We start from the raw sequence: 24415 nt of genomic DNA, 5'->3' as shown, positions 1-24415 counted from the left end.
TAGAAGAGTACTAGCATCTTATGCTTATCCATCTAATTCACGGAGAATAGATTCTTGCAAAGATTAGGAACATATAGAAAACCGGGTATTACCTTTTCTTCACCCATTGTGGTGATGAACGGAATACTACCTGTACCCTTCACATGGCATGTCCAACAGTCCCCCTCAATTACCTTGGAGTCGGGATGGGTCCCCTCCATAGTCTTGAGCCACTCTTTCCTGGTGGACATGTGTTTTGAAGCGCCATTGTCCACATACCAACCCTCCTTGTTATCACTCGCTACATGAGAGGAGCAGTGCTCGATGCACAAGAAGAGCTCTCCTATAGTGACATTGGCCGAGTCTGTCTTTGGCTTCTCCTTGCTCTTGGACTCCCTTTTCTTTTGATCTTCCTTCTTCTTCTGGCAATCCTTTGCATAATGGCCGAGCTCCTCACAGTAGAAACATTTTACCTTCTTCTTCTTCTATGAGTCTTTGGCCTTGCCTTTGGAGTCCTTCGGCTTGCCCTTACCGAGCTGTCCTTTGCCAAAAGTGCTTTATCGTTGTCCTTGTTGTACTACTTCTCCCGAGACCCCTCCCACAGTAGCAAGGGCCCAAAGCTCTTCAAATGTTAGGGGCTTGGTCCTTTCTCTGGCTGCCACAATGGTGATGAATCCCTTGAAGCTATGAGGTAGCATACCAAGTGTCAGTAGTGCCGATTGAGGAATCCAGAGAATTGACGGGGAAGGGGGTATTTATAGGGAGCGTATAGGGGACCTGCAGCTCCAAGAGGTGGTCGACCCAGGGGTCTGTTTTCAAGATGGCTGGCTGACCTGCCAGTCGGCCCTTTTCTGCCCCAAACAACCCCCCTGGGCAGTCTATATAAGGGGCTGCCACGGGGTTTAGTAAGCTTGCTGTCCCTGCCCTTTGTGGCCTGCCATACAGCCCTCTATGCTGCTGTCCTGCAGCCATAACAGTCCCTTGTGTTCCCTCCCCCTCACAGTCATCTGCCCCCATGTCCTACTCACGTGGGACATGGGTCATGATGCTAGGCTTGAGATTGTGTCTCCTAGCAAGACTCTTGAGAACACAGAGAACACACATATGTAGGGTATGAGGGAGATGTGTGTCTCTTCGCACTTCTAAAACACCTTACAGACATTCCAAGTGCATGTTCTTTGTAGAAATCATCCAAGAATATGGCTAAGAATGCATCAATGCACTCCTAGAAAGATCCATTATGAAGCATTGCTGGAACATGGCCAGTGCATTCTTTAACCCAAATGGCATCACTTTGCTTGAGTATGCTCCCTATTTGATGTTGAAGGGCATATTATCTTGCTCTTCTTTGTCTTGCATGATTCTTTTGTACCCGTTGTATCCATCCATGAATGAATACATCTCGTTCCCCACCAATACCTGATCCAAGATGCTATCTATGAAAAGGAATGGGTCTTTGATCATCTGTTCGTTAAGCTTTTAGTAGTCAATGCAAACTCTCAACTTGCCCTTTTTCTTTGTCTTAATTACAATCAGAAACAACCAATCCTTTGGTCAACCTAGTAGATAAATCCTACCCTTACTAGTTTGGACAACACCAATTGTATTTTGGCATAAACGTGGGGCAATTCTTCATCCCAAATCATCGTTTTGTCACCTATATCCTTGTAGTCAATAGCTTCCTGGGACAATAGGTTGTCCATGGATTGCCAAGGATTGGAACAAGTTTGCACAATGAAGAGGAGTTCGAGTATTTCAACTATCAAAATTATGAAATTTTAGATCCTAAAATTTCTCCCGGGTTGTTTTGATTCAATTAGGCTCTTCTACATAGTCTTCACTCATAGATTTGTTTCTATTGTTTTGTTAACTACTTGTTGGTTCCTCCAACTGGTCATTCATTACATGAAGACTTGATGGCTCCTTAGCTTGACAAGGGATCCTTTTTATTTGAGGGATTGTATGATCTTCTTCACCATTTTCTTATCTTCTTTCTAGTGAATCCTTAGTTGGTTGGCTTCTTTGGGATCATTTGGTCTTGGCCTTTTGATCTTATGAACACTTGCGCATCCACTTCCATGAGCACCACTCTTGCAATCAATGCACGGTCATATTGATCGTACGCCTTTTGTAGCATATCCATCTACTTCTTCTACAAACAGCATTTTCTCTTCGAGTAGCGTGTGGGACAACTCGAAATTTAACAGAAAGATGTAGCTTTGCAAGAGGAGAGACCCAAGAGGTTATAGAAGCAAAAAGGTTCAGAAAAAGCCACTTTTACAAATTCGACCAGCAAAAAGAGTGCTCAAATTTGCCCATTCTACCAAACGCACATAGGAAAAAGCATATCACTGCGAAGGGGAGGCAAAGGGGAAGCCATCGGGCAAAACAGTAGTCGAGGAATCCAAACGGGTAAGGAGTTATGAAGAAAATTGGAATTCGGCTAAAGGAGGCTGAAAAACTAGTCCAAAATCTCAAAAAAGGGAAGAAAGGCCACTCCAAGAGAAAATGTTCATTGTAGAAGTAGATGGATATGCTACAAAAGACATGCAACCAATATGACCGTGCATTGATAGCAAGAGTGGTACTCATGGAAGTAGATGCGCAAGTGTTCATAAGATCAAAAGGCCAAGACCAAATGATCCCAAAGAAGCCAACCAACTAAGGATTCACTAGAAAGAAGATAAGAAAATGGTGGAGAAGATCATACAATCCCTCAAACAAAAAGGATCCCTTGTCAAGCCAAGGGAGCCATCAAGTCTTCAAGAAATGAATGACCAATTGAGAAACCAACAAGTAGTTAATAAAACAATAGAAACAAATCTATGAGTGAAGACTATGTAGAAAGGCCTAATCGAATCAAAACAACCTGGGAGAAATTTTAGGAACTAAAATTTCATAATTTTGATAGTCCAAATACTCAAACTCCTCTCCATTGTGCAAACTTGTTCCAATCCTTGGCAATCCATGGACAATCTACTGCCCCACGAAGCTATTAACCACAAGGGTACAGGTGACAAAACGTTATTTTGGATGAAGAATTGCCCCACATCAATGTCAAAATACAAAACCATATGGTAATGGATTTCTCATTGATGAAGGCTCTTGAGTAAACATCATCTCTGAGGAAGCCTAAAGGAGACTCAAGCTGGAAAAAATTTGAAGAATTCTCTCTTCAAAATTCATATGGTCGATCAAAGGTTTGTGATGCCGAGGGGTATGCTTAGGGAACTCTTTATCAAATCAATGGAGCATACTTCGTGGGCACATTCATCATGGTCAAGATGGAGAATGAGCAACGATATCCCATGCTATTGGGACTAACAAGGATGAAAGGTGCTATGGACTACACAATTGGGGATGTGACATCAGACATGACAAGAGCATGGTAAATACTGATGAATAAAGCACAATTTAAAAGCAATGTAAACCTAAATTCTTGAAGTTGGAAGAGAAATACATCTTGGAAATTAAAGATAAGCTACTAGCCCCCAACATTATGTGCATTGCAATGATTAATGCAATCTAGGTAGCCACACCAAGATGCTAGTGGAAGACCAAAAACCCAAGAAGCCCTTTCCAAAAGGCTTCAATGAGGATGAAGAGGGACAAAGGGCAGCCCGAGAAGGACTAGCCTATTGAATCAGCTGAGTTAATGGTAGTAGCCAAAATACAAAATGGCAAGCCATCTAAGAAATCAATGCAGGTTCACGAAAAAAATCAAAATTGATCCAAATCAACAAAGAACTACTTGATGAATTCCTTGAGAGAGCCCAAGAACTTTTTCTAAAGTATAAAGATGTATTAACATGGGAATACATAGACTTGAAGTTACAAAATCAAATTTCTCTCATTCTCAACATTAAGCCAATTGGGAACAAAGGTACTGAATGAATCCTAACTATGCCAAGTTGATGAAGTCCAAACTAGTAAGGGTAGGATTTATCTACTAGGTTGACCAAAGGATTGGTTGTTTCTGATTGTAATTGAGACAAAGAAAAAGGGCAAGTTGAGAGTTTGCATTGACTACTAAAAGCTCACAAACAGATAATCAAAAACCCATTCCTTTTCATAGATAGCATCTTGGATCAGGTATTGGTGGGGAAAGAGATGTATTCATTCATGGATGGATACAACGGGTACAAAAAAATCATGCAAGACCAAGAAGAGCAAGAGAATATGCCCTTCAACATCAAATAGGGAGCATACTCAAGCAAAGTGATGCCATTTGGGTTGAAGAATGCACTGGCCATGTTCCAGCAGTGCTTCATAATGGATCCTTCTAGGAGTGCATTGATGCATTCTTAGCCATATTCTTGGATGATTTCTACAAAGAACATGCACTTAGAATGTCTATAAGATGTTTAGAAGTGCCAAAAGACACAGATCTCCCTCATACCCTACATATGTGTGTTCTCTGTGTTCTCAAGAGTCTTGCTAGGATTCAAAATTTTGAATTTGTGAATATGCTGATCTGTTTTGTACTCCTTTGTTAATGTCCTGCTTTTGTTTCTGATTTGCAGATCCCTCTCAAAATCGGCTTGATGTGTGCTGCAGGAGGGGATTCGAGAGGGCTCTGGGGCCCTTTCTTGGTTCGGACAGCTGTCTTGAAGGCTGAAAAGGGCAGGCACCAGGACTTTGAAGGCAGCCCGTATGGGCTTGTGCTTGTACAGCAGCCCCCCGCACAGTCGGGGAGGGATAGATGGACCAAATATGGGCGAGACAGCCTGCCAACGGCTGAGGGGGCCTAAGATTCCTTCGTGAGCTGCAAAGGGGGCTAGAGAGGCCCCTCGACCTGCAAGGGGGGGGCGGGGGGGATGCACCCCCATAGTGTGATGGCGGGGGCTGTAGGCTGGGCTGAGAGAGAGAGTTTAGGAGCTAGTTTTTACGGGCTGTACTTGGCTGGATGCTGGTTGCAATTACTGAGCTTAGGAGAGCTGATCATAACTGGATGTAACATGAGGTACATAACTGGCTGCAAGCTAACTGTAGATGGAGCATATAATTGGCTACAAACTGAACAGAGGATGGATCATATGGCTGGCTATGTTACTGCTCCAAAAGGAGGTAGAGAGGGAGTAGTAGCACCACTATGAGGACAGAAAAGGCTCAAAGAGGGAAGGAAGCTCAAAGGCAACGGGTCTCCAAGGAGGAGGAGTTCCATAAAAGCCGAAATGAGGGGGGGGGGGGGGAGGTGCACTTAATGCAAGGGCTCGCTCCTTTTATAGCCCCAAACGGAGACTAGGTCCTCCCCCAGAAAATGGGGGAGATTGTCCCAAGAAAGCACAGATGGGAGTAGGATCGTCCCAAATTAGCAAAATTGCTGAGTTTTGGTGAGCTATAGCTGTGGGAACTTCCTTTTCCAAGTTGGCAAGTGATGAAAGTTCCCCTGAAATGAACACTCGTCCTTGCCATGACATGTGGATGCCATGTTCTATGGCCTTTTGTTGTCCAACAGGGTGTGCTCTCCCTTTAAATACATGGATCTCTCCTTAAATGGAGATTTTGAAGTGCGGAAGGTTTTCTGACTTGTAAAGTTGAAAATTTTCCCCATATCTTAAGACTGTATTGTATACCTTGTGACGATAATATAACCTTTTGAACTATTTACAAACACTTTTAAAAAAAAATCACAAACTCTATTTTCTGGGGGCCTTGTGGGGCATAGAATGAACATAGTATAGAGAAGCCCGAATAGTGCCAGCTTTTAATCTTCCTTATCATTATCTAACTCCAAGACTAAATCCAATTGTGGCACATGGCCTGCCTCCTTGATTAGTTTTATTTTCCTTATTAAATTATCATAGATTAGGTATTTCTGTGGGTGGGTCTTGTCTCCCACCGCAAACGAATCTAAATTGCTGTTAACCTCAATTGAGGCCTTTCCAGGTTTCTTCCATGCACTGCCGAGCTTTCTCAGCTCCCTCACTTTGTTAGCCTCATCCCACATCTGAGCATCAGCATAGATATTGGACATGAGCACGTACACCGAAGCAACGTTGGGATCTAGCTGGACAACTTGGTAAAAGCATTGCATTCCTAGTTTCACATTGCCATACGTTTTGCATGAAGAAAGCAAAGCAGTCCAACTGGTGATATCAGGTGGAACTGGCATTGTTGCGATTAACTGTTCTGCTTCTTCCAAGCATCCTGTACAGCCAAGAAGATCAACCATGCAGTTGAAGTGCTCAACACTCGGTGTGATGCCACAATCTTCTACCATTGATTTGAAGTACCAGCGGCCTTCGTCTCCATAGTGTGCATGACAGCAGGCCGACATAACACTGGTGTAAATCATAGCATTTGGTTTGAATCCCTGCGCTTGCATGTCTTCAAGGCATTGAACAGCAAGCCTGCAATTCCCATTCTGAGCATATCCTCCAATCATTGCACCCCATGACATGATGTCTCGATTCTGGAAACTGTAAAACAATTTGCGAGCTTCTGGCAAGCTCCCACATTTGGCATACATGTCAACAAGGGCACTTGCAACAGCTACATCTGCAAATCCACTCTTAATAACCTGATCCTGTATCAACTTACCTTGCTCCAAGGCTCCTATACTGCTACATGCCTTCAAAGTACATAAAAAAGTGCCTCTGTCAGCTTTTATGCCCTCTTGCTCCATTTTCGCAAAAAGTTCAAGCGCAAGAAAACCATCATCAAGCTGGGCATATGCTGCAATCATGGTGCCCCACGACACAATATTCCGATTGCACAATTTGTCGAATACTTTTCGTGCATCCTCCAAGCTCCCACACTTGGCATACATGTCTATGAGGTTGCTCCCAAGAAGAACATCGGATTCAAACCCACTCATGATAATCTCGTCGTGCAAAATCTTTCCCTGACCTATGGCTCCTATGCTCCCACATGCTTTCAAAGTGCATAAAAATGTGACTATGTTGGGCTTTATGCCTTCCTCTTGCATTTTTTTAAAGAGTTTGAGAGCACGAAGCCCATGGCCATGCTCAGCATACCCTGCAATCATTGCACCCCATGATACCACATTTCGATTTGGTAATTCATCAAATACTTTGAAGGCCTTGTCCAGTCTGCCACATTTGGCATACATATCCACAAGAGCATTTCCAACTGCCACATCTGATTGTAGTCCAGTCCTAATGATCTGATTATGTATATCTTTCCCTTTTCCTATGGCTCTCATGCTGCCACAAGCTTTCAAAACACATGTGAATACAAACTTGTCTGGAATTATGCCATTCTGTTGCATCTTCTGATACAACACAAGAGCCATATCGTTGTCTCCATGTGTGGCATGGGCTGATATAATTGCATGCCATGTATAGACAGTTGGCTTTTCAACCTTGCAAAACACCAGATTTGCTTCCAACAAGCTACCACAGGAGACAAAAAGGCGGATCAGATAATCTTGGGGAATGGAAAGATAGAGGTTTCCCTTGAAAAGAAACAAGGAATGGACGCCCCTGCCAGCTGTGAGATTTTTTTGCCTAGCACATCCCTGTAGAAGATCGCATAAATGATGCCACGATAGATGCAGTCCTTGCTGTTCAACCAAATCAATGGCCTGAAGTGCCTTGTAAACCTGTTCCAAAACGCGAATATCTTTAACTAAGTTTAAAAATTATGCACCACTGTAAGTTCAAACTCAGGGCTAAGAGTGTGAGTTTGAAAGCAAAAGTAAAACTTCCTACAAAGAAATCACAAAAACAGCATCGTTTCATGGCTGCCATTCTGAGAGCTTCAGGCAGAATTCAGGAGAGGATCCCTCCCTACTCACAAGAAGAGATTGATAGGCAGCCTGTCATGTGGAATGATATTATTCTTGATTATCATGGCAGACTCCTAGGCGTTTCTAGTTACATGGAGTGGTCTGGTTGGGAGAGAAGCCCTTCTTCCTTTGTGGTGTCATGGAAGGCTTTCAAAAACTTCCGGATGATCGCAGAATTCAAATGCTTAGTCAAATCAAAGGAAGCAGAAGGAGAATTGAGTAGATTGATGCAGCCTTACCCTTCGACTGGGTCCTTATAGATGACAGATGGCACGGGGTTCCTTCTTCTTACCAATGTCTGCTGAGTCATTCATGCAGCATTGCCTTTAGGATTGCATACAGGCCAAGGTTGTCTAGAAGGGATTTCGAACCTTTTGAGTGCATTTGCTTCCTCCCGTTCCTTCATCACTTGGGGCTCAGTGGCTTAGCTCTCTCTGTTGGGGACTCCGGTGTTCTATGAGATGCATAGCTCCTCTTGGACGTTTTTGGTTTGATGTCATTGGTTGAGTTATGCTCTCTAGATGTCGTTCCATCCTCTCCTTATAGGCTTGCACATGCCTCAATGGACACATGCTAGGAGATCATAGCAAACATTTCAGCTTGGCATATCTAAAAATCTAGATGCACACAGGCACTTGATTGTTCCAAGGTCCATCCTTCTCACACCATGACCGTAGTTTGACAGACACGGTACAACACTTTAATGGTCATTTGGTCCAGTATGCAAAGGTCTTCTAGGGCTTTGCCAAAAGAAAATTTTCCTCAATAAATGAAGTCATTGTCCCTTCTTCTTGGAAGTCACTACAGCTTTGAGGTGGCACTTTTAGCCTCATCTCACGATCTTTACCAAGCTTTCTTGTGGAGCAGGGTTGACCCTCTCCGGTTTTTCCTCATGCTACACAAGATGTATTGTTACCTTGAGTACTCACATCTTGGGGATTTCTTTCATACTTTATAGAAGTCTTTTTCATTGAAGAAACTTTTTTATGAAAAGGCCTTTACATCACACTAAATGATCGTGGCCATTGCAGAGCACCTATAGACAAATGCCCAAAGAGATTGAGCATGCCCTAACCTCCTACCGCTCGATCTCAATGTCCATTGTCAACTAGCCTAATGACACTGCATCCTAATTGGTTCCTCCGTTGGGCCCCTTATCTCCTCAATGACACATGATTAGGGCACAATACTCCTCACAAATAGATTTCATCTTGGCAACAAGGCAAAAGATATCTCTAATCTAACTAACATCCTCACATCTCTCATGCAAAACTCTCCATGACAAGAGAGAAACTATTAACATTCATGCAAGAGTAACAATAACACACCTTATTTTCTTTCTTCTCTCAAATAAGGATAAAATTGTTCACACCCGAAGTCATATTATAGTTTAAGATGGGAAGAAGCAAAGGATCAGGAGAGGCCATGATTTTGCTTAGTAGAACCATCCTAAAGAGAAGGGAAATGTCATTTTGAAATACAGCTTAATATGACAAGAATCAAGATGTATTCAGGAGGTGAAGAGGCTGATTTGTTTGGATGGGCTGATTTCGAGAAAACGTTAGAAACGTATGCTTGTAACTCATATTTCAACGCACTTTCATAGATGAGACGCGTTTGAAAGATTATGGCCATTTTACTAAAAGAGGGTTAAAAAAGCCGCAAGAATAGACAGTCATACATAGAGACTTACACACTTCACTTTTATTATCCGATCACAAAACTGAAGACATAGGTAGATGCGCCTTAAAGAGACCTTTGTGCTAGTATAAATTTCACTGAAATCAGATCACCGAGCGAAATGTTATAAGCATTACACCAACAAAGTGGAACAATCATAGAAATTGCCCTCTTTCCATACTAATTTGCCCTCAAATACAATTAAATATGCTGTAAATATAAGAGGGGAGAAGAAGTTTCATACACTCAAGAGAAAGATAGAGCTCCAAGACCACTCATGGAAGAAAAGTAAATTATAGAGAGAAAGAAGCTCATCGAGGAAGCATAGACATAGATGAGAAAGGGCTTTATGGGTGAGAGAATAGAATAGAATAGAATGTTGTATTATCGTCCTCTGGGGGCCGAAAAACGACCCATGGGACCTCATCTGATCAGAGAAGATACAAAAAAGGAGTCTCTGTCCTCCAAAGAGGAAGGGGCGATAAAGTAACATAGTATCACTGCTTTATAGCCTACGACATCGTGCATTGTTCTCAGTGCTTAAGAATCCTACCAATATATGTGCCCAAGATAGGAGGATGTACATGCGTGAGTAGGCTCACAAGATTTGAGTGCCTCTCTACGACATTCTAAAAATCTTTCCTTATGTGGGCATACTATGGGCATGTCAATAAAACATGTGCTTCTGTCTCCACGTCCTGCAAATCACACATTTGGCAAATTCGTCGATCTCTTGAAGTATCTCCCCAGGCTCCTCTCTCCACCTCTAGCATATGAGAACAAGTACGCATACTTGCAATATTACGCCTGACATTAATAGGTATGGGCATGCTTATGTATCTTTGAACATTGTCCTTTGCTTGAGCATATGTGCTCCAACCGCTGGGACTAATATGTTGGCAATAGTATTCAAACTTAGCTCTTTTCTTAGCTGATTGCCATTTATGATGCAATGCTTCAAGGAGCGCTTTTTGCAGTGCCTCCTCATCCATTTTGTCTGAGGGGCTATCTAAATATGAGGCAACTTCCCACCTTTGGAACCAGCCATGAATATCTAGCCACCATCCTGAGGATAATATCTTACTCTTATTTGTTTTTTGAAGTCTTCTACTTGCTTCCCATGCCTTTCTTGGTAGTCTGTGTATATCCATGGCCTTGACCTTCTTGATGTATTTGAAAACTCTTTCCAATGCCCTTATTTCAATTGGTTTGGTGCCAATCTCTAGAAGCATGATTGAGTAGGGTGTGGTAATTTTGATTCCCAAGTGCCTTCTGATGAATGATTTTTGCATCTTCTCAATATCATCCCATTTTGATGCTGAGATACTTCCTCCCCAAACTTCCACCCCATATAACACTGTCTGTACAACATATGCATCAAAAAGGATTTGTCTAATACCCCATCTTATAGTGTCACTATTCCTGCAATCATTCTCAAACTGATAGTACTTACCCCACCCTGCATCAATCCTTCTTTGAACACAATCACTCCACCTGTGATTTGCTGGTATATCCACCCCTAGGTATTTGAAAGTTTGCACTCTTTCAATTTGCTGGCCATTGTACATAATATTTGGTGTGTTTGCTGGCTGTACTGTTTTGACTATCATCATCTTTGTTTTATTGACATTAACAGCGAAGCCACTTTCCACACAAAATTTATGAAGTACATGCATCGTCCATCCCACCTTTTCTGCTGTGTGTGAGAAGAAAACAACATCATCTGCATACAACAGCAGTAATACAGCATATCCCAAGATTTGGGGGCTGTCTATGCTCTTTTCTTGTAGTGTCTCCTCGACCGATTCTTCTAGTCTATCAATGCATAAGCCAAACAATGTAGGTGACAGTGGGCATCCCTGTTTCACCCCCATATTGCTGTAGAATGCTGTTGATGGCCCATTTTTTCCCTTGAGTTGGCATGTTACCTTCTCATATAGCCTGAAAACTGCTATCCTGAGTTGGTGTGGTACTTCCAACTGCAACATTCTCTCCCATAAACTGTTTCTGGGCACCATATCGAATGCTTTCTTAAAATCTATAAAGCAACAAAAAAGGGTTTTGCCTTGTAGCCTACTCTCCTCCATTAAAACTCGTATAGTGACCAGATGATCCACAGTGCTGTGAGCTTTCCTAAAGCCTGCTTGTCCAATGGCCCTTTTTTTATGCAACTCTGCCCATAGGCTGAGTTCTGACTCAATTATTGTGCTAAACAGTTTTGCCATTGTGGAGCTCACCATTATGGTTCTATAATTGGTAAGTTGATTGCGTCCCTCCTTTGTAAAGTGGCTTTATCCAATTCTCTTGCCATTCGGGTGGAAAACCATTGAGCATTGCATCATTGAGTAGCCCTACTAGGCATCTTCGTGTGTATTCATTTGTCCATTTTATAAGTTCTGCACTCAATTGCACTATGTCCGATGCTTTTCCATTAGCCATCTTCTTCAGCCCTTCATTCACATCATCCAATGAAAAGACGTTTGGGCCATTATAATGAACTATCTATGCTGTCATAGGTGGGGCTTGGGTGTGCACATACAATTGTTTGACATATTGCAGCATTTCTTCCTCTGTGAAGTCCCCTATTATGTCTCTTGGTCTACCTTTAGTGCGTCTCCATGTCCCCTTTGGGTTTTTAGCAAAATCGATAGCGTCTTCCCATTCCTTTTCCAGTAAATATTTCCTTCTTTCTTCGAGTGAGTGTATGGAAGAGCCTTTTTGCTTTTTTACGTTCCTCATCATCTATCATTAGTTTCAACTTTATCCTGGCCACTTTGCAATCCTTATCAAACCATTTATTTTGTGGCAGACCCTTCCTGCATGCTTTACCACTCTTTTTCTTGCCTAACGCAATTTCTCCTGCTGAGAGCAAAACTCTTCTTGTTTCATCCCAATTTAATTTGCATATATCCTTCATTAATTCGTCAACAACATCAGCATATTTCTCTCTTTGATCTAGGCATAGTCGGAAGGTCCAATGTTCAGCTATTTGCTTTGCAAGTTCTGCTTGATGAGGCATATGCATCTCAACATAGAGGGGGGTGTGATCTGATTCCGGGTACTTAGAACCGATTGTAAAATCAGTCACAAGATGTATTGCATCGAGCGAGATCAATGCATAATCTATTACACTAGATCCTCCACTAGGTGGGAAGCATGTTGGTATCCCTGTCTGTGGGTATAAACCTGCCCCATTCATCACGATCAAACGGAGGCCATTGATCATGCTGGTTAATGCGTCACCATGTGCATTGGCCTTCTTATCATGTGAATGACGGCACCAACTATGATCTATGTGCATTTCCTCTTCTTTGTTGTACTCATGCTCTGTGAGGGGCTGAAATTGTGTGTCCCCTATACGCGCATTCATATCACCCAGCACCATCACACGTCCTTGAAGTCTGAAATGTGCCACATCCAAGCATAGGTCTCCATATGGATCTGATGCATCTTTACCAAACCTTTGATAAAATGGGTAGTCTTGATGTGGGATATAGCATCCTGCAATAAATAGTGGCATTGACTGCGTTTTGACCTTGATCCATATATACCTTTTATGTGGATCATCTTTGCATATAGTCACCATGTCTTCTAAGTGCTCTTTGCATAAGAGAGAGAGAGAGAGAGAGAGAGAGAGAGAGAGAGAGAGAGATGATATGATAAAATTGTATTATAGTCCACATGAGATCCCTTAGGATCTATGGGACTAGCGATCACTATCAACTAATAGTGATCCCTCACAACCACAGAAAGAAAATATTACTAACTTCATGTAGTGAGTACTTGTTGGGCTAGCTTGTGTCACATGCACCCTAAGGTGACAATTGGCTTCATCGACAAAGTGCGAATAGTTCCCTATTATAGGATATTTTGTCATATGCCGTGACCCCATTGTGAGCCCTTGTCCAAGGATAGTCAGGCACAAGCTACATAGGTCAATCTCTTAGCTTTAGGTCAAGTCAAAAGTCAAGTCCTTGTTCACTAGTACCCACTGGAGAACAATAGCTTAATGTATGTCCTCCTTAGGATTAGGCAGAATGAGTGGCAACCCATGATAGGATCCCCATAAGGAAATCCCAAGGGCAACACACAATCTGGAAGGAGGGCAAGTGGAGCACCTTGCATAGGCAGCCCCCAAGGCCTTCCTGAAATGGCCCAAAAGGGCTTGGTTTTATAGGCAAGGAACAACAGGCTGATCGGCCAAACCGACCAGTCAATCAGTTTTTGTCACGGGGGCGTGAAATTCTAAGTACTTTAATGTACTACAAGACTGTGACAAGTTTGGTTTTAAAAGTCCAAGCGTGGGCTTAATAATGTGTAATTAAACGCAGCATGGTACCTAGCACATAAGCATAATTAATCCCTAGGCCCAAAGGCATTCTAGGAATTAAAAGAGTGGTTGTTGAAAAATGATGACGTGGCATTTTTACTCGGCCCCCTAGAGGGCCATGTACCTTCAGTGGCCCCCCTAGAGTTCCAGGTGGCTCTAGTGCCTTCTACATGCTCCTTTGCCATTCCTGGATCTTCCTTGGCCTTCTAAACTTCACATGTGTGGTTTTCTCTCTCATCTTCTCCCTTTGTTGAGATTTTGGACTGGTTTTTCAGCCTCCTTTAGCTGAATTCCGATTTTCTTCACAACTCCTCACCCGTTTGGGTTCCTCGACTACTGTTTGGCCCGATGGCTTCCCCTCTGCCTCCCCTTCGTAGTACTCCGTGCGTTTGGTAGAACGGGCAGAGGTGAGCACTTCTTTTGCTGGTCGAATTTGCAAAAGTGGCTTTTTCTGAACCTTTTTGCTTCTACAACCTCCTGGGCCTCTCCTCTTACAAAGCTACAACTTTCTATTGAATTTCGAGTGGTCCCATGCGCTGGTTGACTGGTTTTTCTCAATTTTGGAGGACTTTCCGGCGATGAAACTTCTCCAAAACCTGGTCGAATTTGCAAAAGTGGCTTTTTTTGAACCTTTTTTCTTCTACAACCTCCTGGGCCTCTCCTCTTGCAAAGCTACAGCTTTCTGTTGAATTTCAAGTGGTCCCATGCGCTGGTTGACTGGTTTTTCTCAGTTTTGGAAAACTTTCCGGCGATGAAACTTCTCCAAAACCTTCTCAATGCATTCCCCTCTGAAGCACGCTTCTTTTGAGCCCAAGAACTCCCACTTCTTCGTGATAGAAGTGCTTCTTTTCGGATTTTTCAGTGAAATTCTTACTGGTCGGCTCTTGTAAATGTTCTTTCTTCATGCCTGTGTACTCTTCTTTGGCTGAGAATGCAATTGGGCATTGGCTACTATGTCCTCTTAGCGATTGAAGACTTGGTTCGAGTTTTTAAGGCTTGGTGAGCTTCATGAATGCCATCTGGAAACCACTCAAAGAGAGTGCAGCTGGGGTGCACTGTGATTGCATTTGGACAACCAATGGAATTGCACTCAAAAAAGAGAATGCCTTTGGATTGAGCCTATGGGTTAAGTGCACTTATGTGATGGTGTTCTATGCTTGAAAGCCTTGCAAAGGCTCAGTGAATTGGGACTGCATGCTCAATTGCAGGGAAGGTCTCCCAGATGCAACTTGTAATCATTTCATCATGAAATATAAAGAAATACCGAAAGGGGCGCCACGGTGTTTGGGGCCAATCGGGTGCACTTGTCTATGTTTGTTCAGCAAGGGCATTCTAGCGTCCATCCCTTTTTCAGTGGTTTTGTTTGTGAACAAATGGGTAAATGCCAAATGGTGATCATGCAATGGTTAATGGTTGTGATATATGCTTTGTGAGCTGTAAATAAGTGCTGAAGTAATTAAAGGTTTAGTTCCATTGCCCTCTAAGTGATTAAAGGCCGGTTTCATTAGTTTTGTTGGCCCAAGGTTGGCTGGTTCCCAACCTATATAAAGGGTCTTTTGCCCTCCTTTTCCCTCACTCAGCCTTCAGCACTTTCCTCAGCTCACAGCCAGCCCTAAGAGCAGCCCCTGTGCCCTCCAGATCTGGCCCTGAACAGCAGCAAACCTTAGCCACTCAGCTTAGCCTGACCTTGGGGGTATACGCAGCACTTCGGCAGGACTTGGACCAGCGAACGGAGGGAGGTTTGGTGGTTGTTTCACTAGCTCTTTGCAGTTTTCTTTTACAGTTCACAAAGCTCTCTTTTCAGCTCTTTCACTGAGCTTTCTCTCAGCTTCCATATAGATCTCTTGAGCTCCATATCTCAGATTTCTGACTTCCCTTCAGCTCTCTCAATCACGCAGCTCCACTGCATGCCCAAGGACAGCACAAGCCTTTTGGATAGCCTTGTTCATTGGTCTACATCTTCGGTGTGGGCAATGTTGGTCTTGGTTGAGATTGGGTTGCTCTTCAGGCATTCGTGGGTCAGCTCTCAGTGTCAAAGGGTCATCCTCAGAGTTGCATGCCGTGCTCTCTGAAGGAATGTTATTTGTATATTTTGCAATTCTCCAAGTATAAAGTAAATTCTTCCCTGTTTGGGGAAGGGGGTCCGCAGTGGGTATAAGTACCCAATCTGGTGTTGTCTACATTCTCTCTCTCGCTCTAATCTCTCTCTTTTCCTCTATGGTGCATACGCATACGCCTCGCACGAAGGTTTAAAGAAGGTCTCACTACGATTACATGATCATTAACTGTTGCATGCTACATTGGTATCAAAGCTTCAGTCTGTAATCCAACTTGACTACTACGAGTGCATGGTCTTGTTGAGATCCGGAAAGGACACGTAGCCTAGCATCATGGTGCAGTAGAGGAGAGAGGAGGAGCAAAATTTGGACTACCAGAAGACAAAGAAAGTATGCTACCACCCAGCACTCAAGCGACGATGGAGAAGCTCAGAACAAAATCGACTCCTCTCGGCCCAGCTTGAAGAGACTTCATGGCAACTGGGTGAAAAAGACAAGTAGCTGGAGGAGACACAGAAACATCACGAAGAAAAACAAACTACAAAGAAGGAATAACCTGAAGAAGGCAAGGGACTCTCAGAATTCGAAAAACTACTCTTGTTGATGCTCGAGGAGCACAAACAAGAGGCGACACTTGAACGTGACGAGATGTCCTAAGCCGAGAAGCAACAATGACTCGATTGGGAAGCCATGTTGCTCCAGCATAAACGGATATTGGCCACTCTGCAAGCTAGCATGAGCATTGCTTTCCCCTCGGGTTCAAAAACACCAAAGGTTACTCCACTCACTCGGTCCACTCCGAACTTTAAGAAATACGACAATAAGTATGACCACATTCAATCATTTTGCAATTTATTCATCAATTTGTAGCTCATTTTCCGCTAGCTCGTATTCACAACGAACGAGCAAGGCAAATTCCACCTAGCTACCCCTCATCTGACCGGTGAGACGGTGACCTAGTGGCAAGATTGATCTAGTAATTATACTAATTCAACCACACATGTCACAAGTTTCAAGTGGGATACGTTTGTAACCGACCTCCAAGCTCAGTTTCTACTACTTAGTACTTGCTGAGCCCGGAGGATGAGTTTTCTCGTCTCACCCAAAATGGTATGCGATGTTAACCTATAACAATAAGCTTATTACCCTGGCCTAGCAATTAGGTGTGTCCAAGACCAATAAGCTAAACCAATTTCATTTGGAGATTGGAGTCCAAGATTCACTTCCATGTCTGGAAGTTTGACCTTCTGACCTACGAGAATGCGCTTACTCTAACTTAGAATCAAGAAATGATGCTGAACACGAGAAAGCCTAAGTAGGTCCAACCAAGAGCCAAAGCCCCGCAGCAGTCTACAATCCTCGTGGGTAAAGGCTCTCAGCAAAAGGACAATAGCTTCTAGAAGAAAGACAAACAACAGTCAGCTGGTCAGAAAAAGGAGTCTTAGCCCAAGATGACTCCAAATGAAAAAGGTAAAGCAGGCATTATGGAAACAAAAAGAAGCAGCCACCATTGTTTCCATTGCCACAATATTGCATGGCATGGAAAGAAAGACTGCCCGTTCTTCCACCTTGTGCACTGAGCTTGATTCTTTTCTTTACCATGGAATTACAGATCAGCAACTGACAAAGTGGCTGAAGTTACAAAGCAAAATGCTTTGAGCTTTTCCAATGCTTGACGGTAGGGACCAATGAACGACTCTTTCTTTGCTTAGGAACATTGTGAGGCTAAATGTTTTGATGGGTATGGTTGAGCAGGGAGATTGTCAGTTTGGTACAGTTCTGTTGGATTGCTTTGACTGAAGCATGCCTACATAAGTGCGAGCCACCCACGAGTAGAAGAATAGAGACCCTCATGGTGATGGTTAAAATCAGGTACCCGAGTCTCCAACTAATCTGAGACTGGATTTACACGATTACCGTCAGTCCGATCAGGAAAAAGAGGAAATTGTAAAAGTAAAACCAATTGAAGAATTTCTGTCGTGTCCTTTCGTCATCTGCTGTTGAGCCATCAAACTGACCTGCACCAACCCCAATAATAGACCCTCTAAACCGTGAGCATGGGCAGCTACGTCTAGCAAGCCAAGAACCGCCAACAAGAAACTGAGTTGGCTGCTATAGCCCAGAATGGAAAACGCTATCCAATTCACGAAGAGTAAGCAGCCGAGGCAAGTGCACTCAAAGCTGATACAAACAAAAGAAGCCAGTACACTCAAAGCTGAGAAAACCAAGTTTTCTGCAATGTAAGACATTTGCTTTTGAGTTAGAGCTTCATAAGATATTTAACTTTTAAATGTAAGGAAGAAGGAACGTACCCTTCGTACAACAGGATTCCATGTCATACAACTATAGTCTACAGACAAATGTCCTTTCATTTCCCCAGCTGCTGTGTCATTCCCGCTGATGGAAGCTATTTATATCCGCAAAATTTCGACCATTCATTCACTGTATACCAGTTTTTTAATGGCATGTTCCTGCAATCTTTAGTCGAATACCTCTCTTTATACAGGCCACCATTTTATGCATTTTTCCAAACGCATCAAGAAGCAGCTTGAATTGCCACTGCCACTGCAAAAGCACCCACGAAGGGAAACAATGGTTTGGCCTAAATTCGAGAATTCATATTATTTGAAGTGATGGGCTTCACCAAAACCAGTTTGTAGTGTGGGTTGTGGATTCCATGTTGCCTTAAATCTAAGTTTTTGGCGTGCCACGGGAAGGCCTACGTGAAGGCGAAGGCGATGCGGCAGTGAAAATTGCCATTTTTTATTTTAAAAAATTCACGATTCTTTCTTGCTATTTTTCTCCTCCACATTTTCAGAGTCTCTCTCTCTCTCTCTCCATCATCTCCGTCCTCTTTTGCTATTCGAATCTCCAGCACGCCTTATGAATGATTTATTATCATTCACCTTGTTCTTTTTCCCCCAAAGCAAAAAAATAGGAATTGAATTAAAGAAAAGAAAAGTTACAAAACGGAGATAGAACTCAGAGCACGGTGTGCCACCGCATAGTCAGAATGCTTACTAGAGTATACATGAAGGACATCTAAATTCTCCAGGTGAAACTTAGTGAGCCTTAGGGTAAAACAAGACTGGAATCCGCCGAAAATTATGTATAATTCAACCAAAGCCTATGTAGAAAAACAGCCCGCAAAAGGGACGTGCATTGATAGCAAGAGTGGTGCTCATGGAAGTGGATGTGCAAGTGTTCATAAGATCAAAAGGCCAAGCCCAAATAATCCCAAAGAAGCCAACCAACTAAGGATTCACTAGAAAGAAGATAAGAAAATGATGGAGAAGATCATACAATCCTTCAAACAAAAAGGATCCCTTGTCAAGCTAAGGGAGCCATCAAGTCTTCAAGCAATGAATGACCAGTTGGAGGAACCAACAAGTAGTTAACAAAACAATAGAAACAAATCTATGAGTGAAGACTATGTAGAAGGGCCTAATCGAATCAAAACAACCTGGGAGAAATTTTAGGAACTAAAATTTCATAATTTGGATAGTCCAAATACTCGAACTCCTCTCCATTGTGCAAACTTGTTCCAATCCTTGGCAATCCATGGACAACCTACTGCCCCACGAAGCTATTGACCACAAGGGTATAGATGACAAAACGTTATTTTGGATGAAGAATTGCCCCACGTCAATGCCAAAATACAAAACCATATGGTGAATGGATTTCTCATTGATGAAGGCTCTTAAGTAAACATCATCTCTGAGGAAGTCTAAAGGAGACTCAAGCTGAAAAAAAATTGAAGAATTCTCTCTTCAAAATTCATATGGTCGATCAAAGGTTGGTGATGCCAAGGGGTATGCTTAGGGAACTCTGTATCAAATCAATGGAGCATACTTCATGGACACATTCATCATGGTCAAGATGGAGAATGAGCAACGATACCCCATGCTATTAGGACTACCATGGATGAAAGGTGCTATGGACTACACAATTGGGGATGTGACATCAGACACGACGAGAGCATGGTGAATACTGATTAAAAGCAATGTAAACCTAAATTCTTGGAGATGGAAGAGAAATACATCATGAAAATTAAAGATAAGCTACTAGCCCCAAACATCGTGTGCATTGCAATGATTGATGCAATCTAGGTAGCCACACCAAGATGCTAGTGGAAGACCAAAAACCCAACAAGCCCTTCCCAAAAGGCTTCAATGGGGATGAAGAGGGACAAAGGGCAGCCCGAGAAGGACTAGCCTATTGAATCAGCTGAGTTAATGGTAGTGGCCAAAATACAAAATGGCAAGCCATCTAAGAAATCAATGCAGGTTCACGAAAAAAATCAAAATTAATCCAAATCAACAAAGAACTACTTGATAAATTCCTTGAGAGAGCCCAAGAACTTTTCTTAGAGTATAAAGATGTATTAACATGGGAAAGCCAATTGGGAACAAAGGTACCGAATGGACCCCAACTATGCCAAGTTGGTGAAGTCCAAACTAGTAAGGGTAGGATTTATCTACTAGGTTGATCAAAGAATTGGTTGTTTCTGATTGTAATTGAGACAAAGAAAAAAGACAAGTTGAGAGTTTGCATTGACTACTAAAAGCTCAACAAACAAATGATCAAAGACCCATTCATTTTCATAGATAGCATCTTGGATCAAGTATTGGTGGGAAACAAGATGTATTCATTCATGGATGGATACAACGGGTACAAAAAAATCATGCAAGACAAAGAAGAGCAAGAGAATATGCCCTTCAATATCAAATAGGGAGCATACTCAAGCAAAGTGATGCCATTTGGGTTGAAGAATGCACTGGCCATGTTCCAAGAGTACTTCATAATGGATCCTTCTAAGAGCGCATTGATGCATTCTTAGCCATATTCTTGGATGATTTCTATAAAGAACATGCACTTAGAATGTCTATAAGATGTTTTAGAAGTGCCAAGAGACACAGATCTCCCTCATACCCTACATATGTGTTCTCTGTGTTCTCAAGAGTCTTGCTAGGAGACACAATCTCAAGCCTGGCATCATGACCCACTTCCCACAAGCATCCTACACGATTCACCTATTTTTACAGACCATTTGCGGGACATTGCTGTCTTTTCCCTTCCCTTTCCCTATAATACCATTCTTTAATGAGGAGATACGTCTCAAAATGTAGCATACGGAGGAACACAAGCTTCGTACATGCAAAATGTAGCACTGTCCACTGTTAGATGAGGAAGGAGTCATATGCTCCTAAGCTCTTGAAGACTTCTGACAATTTAAGATTCGTGTTCCAAAGCCTACCATGGACAAATACGTCGATGCCACCATGAAGAAGTCCTGCGTCAAAGAATCGACATGCTTTTTAGCGACAAGTTCTGGATTTTCCGTCTTTAACAGCTCAGCCAAAAGGTCTGTAGCTTGCAGCTGCGTTTTCCTGGCAGAATCTATTTTGTCTGCAAAAATAGTGAGTTATGAAACATCAGCTCGCACAAGGTGAATAGCGCAAAAGTGAAAGTTCAACAAGCCGGCTGGACGAAAAAACGCATTAAAAAATGAGTTACACTAGAGCACCTTTTTCTCCAGCTTGACAAACAAGCGAACAACGTTGAATGCTAGGGCGCCACTGAATGTTGGCTCGAAATTCATTGCACCCTGGACGTTTCCACTAGCCAGCATATAAGAGAACAGAAGCATTTATGACGCCCCAGCTGGATAAGTGCTTGAAGAGCACTCGAGAAAATACTTGAGCCAAACGTTTATTGAATTACATCGGCAACAACTTAAGACGAATCGACACATTTGCAGAAGATACCGAGACTAATAAAGCTTGGAAAATGAGGCGTGGTTAGAAGATCAACACAACGATGATGCACTAGTGACCTTGTGAAGAGACGGGAGTAGAGAAACGCGGCCGGCATTCAAGTTTGGTGCTTGCTGTTGTGTGCACTGACGCCAACCGCAGTATGGCGGCCATGATTAATTCTCGTACGGGGAGTGGTAGATGTTTACATCGGTCTTATTAGCGGTGAGGGTGCCTCTTTCTTGTTACCAAAAAGAGACTACTCGCACCCACGTGGAGGTAATGTTTGTTCCCTTATCAGCTCTTAATAATAAGCACCCACGCTGTACTGGTATGGTTGCGCTTCTCGATAATTTGTATCCCCTCGATTCTTGTCTCACCTTTTCATTGCTGTTTTCTGGAAATAGTTTATTATGGAAATGACGTGGTTTTAGTGGGGGTGAACAACATGGCGATTGGGGGATTCGTTGTACCAGTTTGTTGCTGTCCAAGTCCCCGGCTTGGGATTTCGCATGCATGCATGCTGCAATGACGCCATTTGATATGGCTCGTGCTTCCCACCACATGGCAATCTCCTCTTGGTGGCCAATTCCTAACCGCCCTCCTTCGTGTACGTTCTCTTTGCCCATGCCTTTGGATCTATGTGCCGGTACACATGTGTCTACCATGAAGAAACCATGTTTATGACGAAGTATTTCTCAGTCAGGAAGGAAACTGGGCAACCACATTGGTGGAAGGATGCACAGGGGTATGGGCGACGAACCTCCCAGGCCCATCTTTGCCTGTCTAAATCGGGAGACTTCCGCTTGGTTCTATAAGAAGAAGACATCTTCGACGATTGGTCCTTTTGGTTTGTGGCCTCGTGCTTGTTGCGTATCTTGTTTTGTGTCTGTGGTTCTTGCAAGAAAGCGTTTAGTACTATGGCGAGTGAATGTAAGGCGAGTTATGGAGATGGACCGAAAGGATCTAGGGATTCCATGGATACAAGTAGCAATGAATTTGAATTTCTTTGTTCTTTCTATTGGGATTCCGATTTCTTTATTCAAGCTTTGGCCTTTCTTGAAAGATTTGTAATTGGCCTTCTTATTCTTTCTTTTCAAGGTTGATGAGCATGGTGGAGATTAAAAAAGCATGTGTTGATGATGCGCGGTCTGTTCTTCGTGGTGATGATCTAACGTTGGCTACGAGCGTTGCTTGCTTTATGCACTCTATCTCTGAGATTTACACACCTCGACACTTTACTTGATGCCAATGTTACAGCTACTTGTTGATGTCATCATTTTTTTTTTGTTCTTAAGGCCGGTTGTTGTTCGATGTTCGTGATGGCCATGATAGCAGGATGTACTCAATCTTAAGGAGCTTTTATTGTCCTGAATTTTTTTGGGAAGTCGTTCTCGTAACGCAGACCTCAAGGACTCTTTGTTCTTCTAATTTTTATCAGGATGTGGTTTTCGTTGAGCAGAGGAAGTCGATGAATCTAAGGTGGACAAGCCCAATATTTTGTGTGCATAGTAGCATGATTTAAAAATCGTAAATGCTATTGCTGGTATAGGCTCTTGTTTTACTTCTTTTCCTTTCTTTGGCAATGAAGAGGCAGCAGACCAAATGTCTGTGAATACTATGGCTTCTCCTATCCTATTCGATTATCCTATTCGATTTGAGTGGAACGTCATCAATCAAATTTGTATCCATTGGGCTCGCATGCACTCCCGATTTACTGAGAAGGAGTGATTTGGTGTTTCATCCACCCCCGCTAACCTCTTCGGTTAATAGGCTTATGAATGCATGTTGGGCTCACATTTGGATCAACAACACTATCTTTTACTTGTTCATCGTTGGTATCCGCGATTTGTTGTTGTCAATAGAATGCAAAGGATTAGGGGAGTTTGTTAGGCTGTCTTGACAAGTATTAGAGACTTACGGTCGACATTTGCACGTCTCGAAGGCTAAATTCGATGTGCAATTGTCCAATTCTTGCGCTTTGTAGTTTTTTAACTGTCACGTGCTCATTGCATCTTCTAGCAGACATCCTTGTGGATGCATAAGTTATCAAGCCATCAAGTGCTAGGGCGAAAAAAAATACACTCAAAGTCTATGCAAGATACAGTGTAGTGCCTATCATCCGCTCTCCTTATCATGGGCTAGTGGGTATCTATTTTTGTAACTGTCGTCTCTTTTTACCCAAATGCAGGTTCCGAGGGTGTTAGTCACCTACAGTCGTGTCGTTGCTCGTTGTAGCATAGGTGTTCACAAGTGTAGCATAGGTCCTCGAGTCGTCTTCCTGTGAGAGGTGTAGGCTAAAGCGTGGAAAGCAGATCTCATGTGCGCGTGAATGAGAAAGAGAGCTTGATCATAACGATTGGTGGAGGCTCTTGCCCCCACAGGAGTTCAAGGGTTTAGAAGGGGATTTTAGGGTTTGAAAGTGGGACAGGGTTGAGAGAGCTAACTAGGAATTCCAGGGTTCAGAGGGGGTTGTAGGATTTAGGAGGAGTCCAAGGTTGAGGAGTGGAGAGCTAGTCTCCTTTGCGGATTTGAGGGTTAAGGGTTGAGGAAGAGGGAGGAAGGAGGAGGAAGGAGGAAGGAGGAGGAAGAGGGAGGGAGGAGGAGGAGGGAGGAGAAGGAGGAGGAGGAGGGAAGAAGGAGGAGGAAGGAAAAGGAGATGGGAGGAGGAGGAGGAAGGAGGAGGAGGAGGAGAGGGGAGGAGGAGATAGAGGAGAAGGATGAGGGAGGAGGAGGAAGAGGAGCGAGAAAGGAGGAGGAAGAAGGAGGAGAAGGGAGTACAAGGGTAGAGAGTGCAAAGGTAAGGGCATGCTAGAACACAATAGTGTAAGAGAGCATGGATGCAATGGAGATCAATCGC

General features: G+C 43.0%; 1 protein-coding gene across 1 annotated transcript in view; it reads right to left on the bottom strand.

Annotated features, from left to right (window-relative positions):
• LOC147894019 (putative pentatricopeptide repeat-containing protein At3g05240) overlaps positions 1–21891 on the bottom strand; it is a 28707-nt gene extending 6816 nt beyond the window's left edge. The window contains exons 1-4 of the mRNA XM_087386591.1: positions 21636–21891; positions 21327–21407; positions 21057–21208; positions 5822–7546 (exon numbers count right to left, since the gene is read on the bottom strand). Coding sequence (XP_087242717.1) covers positions 5822–7546; positions 21057–21208; positions 21327–21407; positions 21636–21729 — 2052 coding nt within the window. The 5' untranslated portion in view covers positions 21730–21891. The remainder of the gene's footprint in view (positions 1–5821; positions 7547–21056; positions 21209–21326; positions 21408–21635) is intronic.
• Positions 21892–24415: the final 2524 nt, after the last annotated feature.

The sequence above is a fragment of the Dipteris shenzhenensis genome, chromosome 15 (genome assembly GCF_047967505.1).
Source record: "Dipteris shenzhenensis isolate YYH24624 ecotype China chromosome 15, Dip_SZ_1.0, whole genome shotgun sequence".
Lineage (NCBI taxonomy): Eukaryota > Viridiplantae > Streptophyta > Polypodiopsida > Gleicheniales > Dipteridaceae > Dipteris > Dipteris shenzhenensis.
This window is presented reverse-complemented; position numbering and strand designations above follow the sequence as displayed.